Genomic DNA, 6,847 nt, shown 5'->3' on the forward strand with positions numbered 1-6,847 from the left:
AAAATCATGAAGGTCTTACATATAAAATGGACAATACCTTGAAAGATGATATGATAAACTTGAGGTCGAAACATTGATGTTGCATGTAGGAACGAGGTCTAAGCCACACACCATGGTTGGCCGACCCTTTACCCCCTTAGCCTCGACTATGACATTATTGTTCCAATACATCTAAACCTCCCACATTGTTTGAAAATCGAGGTCAAGAGTAGTTAATAAGCAACATCCTAATTCTTCAATCCAATGAGACATTTTTTTTTTTATAAAACACAAAATCGTAAAGAACTTAAACCTAAAGCCGATAATACATGAGAAGGTGGTGTGACAAACTTGAAGTTGAAACAATACTAGATAGAAAAATTGCTTCTTTTTAATAAATATATATTTTCTTAAAATGTAATCTTCCTGCACAAAGCTAAAGAGCTAAAGTTTCCTTAACGGGCAATGCTTGTGAAGAATGATGTGAATGATTTAGAAGAGCAACGAGTCACATAATGACACTCCCCCCTTCTCTTCCCATCGTTTTCCAAATCTACAAAAAGCACTTTCATTTGCATTCCCTTCACCTCAGCTCACCCATCAAAAGCACACACCTCACCTTGTAACAAAACATTCTATCTCTCAAAAAGTAACATCTGTCCACAAACAAAAACTAGAAGCCGTTTTCTCTTAGTCCCTTATTCACCTTTTTACTCTTATAAATATCATATTATCAAATAGAAGTGAAGGCAGCAAAAGACACACCATTGTTGGGTTGAGAAAAATAGCTGAATTCAGCTATTCAAGAGTTTTGATGATGGAGAGTTTAACAATGCAAAAAGAGTTTCACATGCTGGGGTTGATTTTATTATTGTGTTTGTGGGTTTGTGGTGTTACTGCTTCAGTAAGTTATGATCACAAAGCCCTTGTGATTGATGGACAAAGAAGAATTTTGATATCTGGCTCTATCCACTATCCAAGAAGCACACCCGAGGTACACTCATTCCACTCCACTACCTCCATACAAACATTAGTTTTTGTTTTTTTGTTTTCCAAATTATTGCTTTCCTTTCTCTTTTATTTATTCATTTTACAGATAGATCCAAGCATGAACCAAAATTATGTATATGTTTGTTGTTATTTGGCAACAACATTAAATTATGTCATTTATTTTACTTAATCGTGGTCCCGTTTTTTCACCATTTTGTGGATTTGATCATCCTATTTTAAAATCTAAAATTTTTGGTCCCTTCCTGGTATTTTTGAACTAAAAAGTCAGTAATGTAACATGTTTTAATGACGTAATACTATACATGATCTGATGATAAGAAAAAAAATCAACTTGTAAGAAAGCTTCCCTTAAAAACTTGATCGAAAATATTAACGAGGACACTCTTTAAGATTTTTAAATGGTAACTTTTTATAAAAATGTGTAATTAATACATTGAAAATCGAAATATTTAAATTTTTTATAAAATAGTTTTTTTTTTTTTTTTTTTTTTTTATTTCTTAAAGAGTGCTCCGGGAGCACTCGTTAAAATAAGACATATCATCATATTTTATGGAAAACCAAAATTGTCAAATTTTAAAATAAGGAGATTATTGACTAAATGAGATGTCTAGGTTTCGAACCCCAACATCTCTGAATAACATGCAATGGACAGCTTTCTTTATTTTCTAATTATATGAAAATAAATATTAGCATATAGTAGTATAGTACCTTAATTTTTTTAAGAAATAAAAAAAAAACTGTATCCCATATCTGTATCTATACAACATAGATTTATCTTATGCAATGTCTTGGATTTGAGTCTTGTGTACATAATTTTTCCCGCTAAAAATTCATCAAATATGTTTCTTAATGCAGATGTGGCCAGACTTATTTCAAAAGGCTAAAGATGGAGGCCTTGATGTTATTCAAACATATGTATTTTGGAATGGACATGAGCCTTCTCCTGGAAATGTAATGAAGATATTTATTTCCATGAATTGTGCTTCAATTCAATTTCTATATAAATAGACCCTTTGGTTGTTTTTTTATTAATGTTTTTTACTCATTCAAGTTTCATACAATGTTGAAAATTTTCAGTATTACTTCGAAGATAGATTTGACTTGGTAAAGTTTGTCAAGCTAGCACAACAAGCTGGTCTTTATGTTCACTTGCGTATTGGTCCCTACGTTTGTGCTGAATGGAATTATGGGTAATGATTTTAAGATGAAGATTAATACAAAAATAAAATAAAATAGTATTCTAAAATGAATTAATTATTTATGTGCAGAGGATTTCCTGTTTGGCTCAAGTATGTTCCTGGGATGGCTTTCAGAACAGACAATGAGCCATTTAAGGTTGGAGTTTCAATTTTGAGCATCATTATTCTAATGATTTATTTATGAATAGTTGATTTTTTTTTTTTTATTAATCCAAAATTTTGGCATGATGTATATATGTTAGGCTGCTATGCAAAAATTCACCACCAAAATTGTGACCATGATGAAAGCAGAGAGTTTGTTTCAAACTCAGGGTGGTCCAATAATTATGTCTCAGGTAAATAAAGAAATTATATTTAAATATGTTGTCTTATTTTGGGTAACATTTTTTTATTATATAGTTTATGTTGCAGCCAATTACAATAATAAGTTATGCCTAATTTAATCTAATAATGAAAATGGGTATCCATTTGAATCCATAGATTGAGAATGAGTATGGACCTGTGGAATGGGAAATTGGTGCTCCTGGAAAGGCTTACACAAAATGGGCTGCTCAAATGGCTGTAGGTCTAGATACTGGTGTACCTTGGGACATGTGCAAGCAAGAAGACGCCCCTGATCCCGTTGTAAGTTTACATTAACATTGTTGGTGTGTCTGTGTCTGTGTCGTGTCAGACATATTTGTCGGAGTCATTGCTTTAAAGATGATGTGTTGCATGTTAATGTGTGTGTTTATAAACTAATATTAATTTATTCTTACTTTCATCTTTCTCTGTTTGATATATATTTACTGAACTATGTTGTAGATTGACACTTGCAATGGATATTACTGTGAAAATTTCACTCCCAACGAGAACTTTAAACCCAAAATGTGGACTGAGAATTGGTCTGGCTGGTAAGTCATGCTCATTCAAATGCTACCATTAATTTAAAGCTATAAATATTTCATTTGGGATCATATGTTTAATTTTTATGTTACCTATTCTGTAGGTACACTGATTTCGGTGGTGCTATATCTCATAGACCAACTGAAGACTTGGCATACTCAGTTGCTAGATTCATACAAAATCGTGGCTCCTTTGTTAACTACTATATGGTATATGAATATGATGACTTAATTAAATTTGATTAATCCTGTGTGAATACTTCTAAGATCTCATTATACAAATATATGATCTAGAAACTTGATTTTAATCTCATATCTTTATATTTGATTGTAGTACCATGGAGGAACTAATTTTGGTAGAACATCTAGTGGTCTTTTTATTGCCACAAGCTATGATTATGATGCTCCTATTGATGAATATGGTATGCAGTAAGGTTTAAATTGTTTCATGGTTTGAGTTATAACCTAACAATTAGAAAAATTTTAACGCCTTTCAAAATATTAGGACTTCCAAATGAACCAAAATGGAGCCATTTGAAAAATTTACATAAAGCAATAAAACAATGTGAGCCAGCTTTGATTTCTGTGGATCCTACAGTCACATGGCTTGGAAATAAAAACCTTGAGGTAAAGTCTATGACTTAGTTCATGATAAGATTATGGTCCAAAATTGTTACTTTATTGAAGCTTAGTTTGATTTTTTTTTGTTAATGTAATCTTAGGCACATGTGTACTACGTAAATACCAGTATTTGTGCTGCATTCCTTGCAAACTACGACACAAAATCTGCGGCAACGGTTACATTTGGAAATGGCCAATATGATCTACCACCTTGGTCTGTCAGCATTCTTCCTGATTGCAAAACTGTAGTTTTCAACACGGCAACGGTAACACAAGATAATAGAATATGTTAAATAAGTTTGTATTTACCACGTTAGATGTTTTTCGAAGTGTGAACATTTATAAAATTTTACCAATGTCATGTAGGTTAATGGACATAGCTTCCATAAAAGGATGACTCCCGTGGAGACTACATTTGATTGGCAGTCATACAGTGAAGAGCCTGCCTACTCCAGTGATGACGATTCCATCATAGCAAATGCACTTTGGGAGCAAATCAATGTTACTCGCGATTCTTCAGATTATTTGTGGTATTTGACAGAGTAAGATTTTTTTTTAACTTTCCTAACTTAAAACACATTAAAAATTTGGAATTTTAACTATTGAGTCTTGATACTAACTCTATTATTTATCCATTTTCAGTGTCAACATTAGTCCTAGTGAAAGTTTTATTAAGAATGGTCAATTTCCTACTCTTACCATAAATTCAGCAGGTCATGTTCTACATGTTTTTGTTAATGGTCAACTTTCAGGTCAGTATGCCTTTTCTTCTTTAGAAATTCCTTCATGATAAATTCAATTTATAAATTCTAAATTAACAAGTTATATATGAATGTAGGAACTGTGTATGGAGGATTGGACAATCCTAAAGTAACATTCAGTGAAAGTGTGAACCTAAAGGTCGGCAATAACAAGATTTCTTTACTTAGTGTTGCTGTGGGTCTTCCGGTTAGTATTCTCTTTTTTGACGCACACCCCTTTTGGCTGCTCCGGTCGCACATTTTAGGCGACATTTTTCAAATTTATGATAAGTATTATATTAATCTTTTTCTACTTTCAAATTAATACCAGAATGTTGGCCTGCACTTTGAAACATGGAATGTTGGGGTGTTAGGCCCAGTAAGATTGAAGGGTCTAGATGAGGGGACAAGAGACTTGTCTTGGCAGAAATGGTCTTACAAGGTTTGATATATTGCATATTCATTTGCATGCTAGTAACATTGAAATACAAATCTTAGTATTTATAGAGATTAAAATCATATTTAAGTCAAAATTTTATTATTATGTACATTGTTGAGACAAATTTTATGTTGTTGGATAGGTTGGACTAAAAGGTGAATCATTGAGCCTTCATACCATAACTGGAAGTTCCTCCATTGATTGGACACAAGGATCATCATTGGCTAAAAAACAACCTTTGACATGGTACAAGGTAAGAATATTTGTACTAAAAATGCTACAACTTTGTCGATGTTACATATGACCATCTACATTTTCATGAAATCTGAGCCATTTTATTCATATATCTTGTTAGACAACCTTTGACGCACCGAGTGGCAATGATCCAGTGGCACTAGATATGAGTAGCATGGGAAAGGGTGAAATATGGATAAACGATCAAAGCATTGGTCGTCATTGGCCTGCATATATAGCACATGGCAATTGTGATGAATGTAATTATGCTGGAACTTTTACTAATCCAAAATGCAGGACAAATTGTGGAGAACCAACACAGAAATGGTAAGATTTCATATAACGTGGTACTTTACAATAATGATGTAAGTAATCGAAGATTATGAGAGTAATTTTTTTTTTTTTTTAAATCTTTGGATAGGTATCATATTCCTCGGTCATGGTTGAGTTCGAGTGGGAACGTCTTGGTTGTTCTAGAAGAATGGGGAGGTGACCCTACTGGAATTTCATTGGTGAAAAGAACATAAAGTTTGATTATTTGATTCTACCAAATTACCAAATTAATATGGTTTAAATTTTATTATTATATTCACGTGTGTAAAATGTTTCATATTTAACATTGATGCTCCATCTTTTTCTGGTAGTTCAAGTTTACACCAAAAGATTGGATGCAGAGATGTTGTATAATTTATACTACTACTTTACAAAGCCAAACTATTTTGGTGAATATTGTTCCATGAATTATAGAGCTTGTAACTGAGAAGATTGAGCACTATTTATTGCTCCATTTTGCCATAAATAAATTTGTTTCTCTTTACATTGGAATCATGTAAAGAACAAATTGAGAGGGATGAAAGTTGCTTGCAAATGGCTTTTGAAAATTTGTCTTATTACATCACAATCAACAAATCTTACATAAATGTTGTGACTTTGTTAATCAAGATTCAATGAATGAAAAAAAATCAATGAACACACAATTGCAAAAGCTCACAGAAACAATTGAGTAAAATCATAATCGATAATGCAAGAAAAAATGGAAGAAACTTCAAAGGGAGAAAGAGAGGAAATGCGAGAGATTGTTAACGGAGTTTACATTGCTCAACATCTCTGGGACAAAATCCGACAATAAAATCACTATGATGAATATGAGAGTTACACCTTAAATTTCAAGTATGATTCAACTATGAAATCATAAAAGTTCTCTCACAACAGTTTCCCTTATTCTTTACTTCTCCAATGCTTTTATCTCATGTACAAAATGTTCTCATGATTGTTAGTCCTACGGCTTTATATATACTTATAGCCACTACCCTATGAGTATAGCTACAACCATCAAAACAAAAACAAAAAAGAACTAATTACTGAGTTGGCTTGATCTGCAAGCAACCGAGGGAAAAGGTAAATGCCAAGAGGTGACTATCACAAATCAACAATGAAGATTTTTAGGAAGAAGATAGTCTATCAAAATACAAGCATTCGATCTTAGAGTAAGACTGATTTACCTTAATAGGTTTTGGATTTCACAAGTTCTTTTTTATGACGAAAAATGGGGTTAACCCCAAGGAAATCAAACAAAGAAAGCTAGAAAACTTTAACTTGTGAAAGCCTCTTTTTGTTCCCTACTTTTACGAAGTAAGATAATTGCTCAATAGGTCTATCGGAGTTGCTCATCACATTGGATCGCAAATAGACACTTTTTTTTATCTTTTTTTTGTTTGAAAGAAGACACTTTTTTTTAT

General features: G+C 32.4%; 1 protein-coding gene across 1 annotated transcript; it reads left to right on the forward strand.

Annotated features, from left to right (window-relative positions):
* The first annotated feature begins 733 nt into the window (after nucleotides 1-733).
* LOC11414214 (beta-galactosidase) lies at nucleotides 734-5,959 on the forward strand. The gene is made up of 18 exons (XM_003589032.4): nucleotides 734-973; nucleotides 1,847-1,942; nucleotides 2,069-2,181; nucleotides 2,260-2,326; nucleotides 2,433-2,525; nucleotides 2,671-2,814; nucleotides 2,995-3,083; nucleotides 3,179-3,284; nucleotides 3,409-3,496; nucleotides 3,580-3,701; nucleotides 3,797-3,961; nucleotides 4,062-4,237; nucleotides 4,338-4,447; nucleotides 4,534-4,643; nucleotides 4,767-4,877; nucleotides 5,017-5,127; nucleotides 5,230-5,435; nucleotides 5,530-5,959. Exons 1-18 carry the CDS (start codon nucleotides 794-796, stop codon nucleotides 5,633-5,635), a joined length of 2,193 nt encoding a protein of 730 aa, XP_003589080.2. The 5' UTR covers nucleotides 734-793; the 3' UTR covers nucleotides 5,636-5,959.
* Nucleotides 5,960-6,847: the final 888 nt, after the last annotated feature.

This window comes from Medicago truncatula, chromosome 1, assembly GCF_003473485.1.
Source record: "Medicago truncatula cultivar Jemalong A17 chromosome 1, MtrunA17r5.0-ANR, whole genome shotgun sequence".
In the NCBI taxonomy this organism is placed as follows: domain Eukaryota; kingdom Viridiplantae; phylum Streptophyta; class Magnoliopsida; order Fabales; family Fabaceae; genus Medicago; species Medicago truncatula.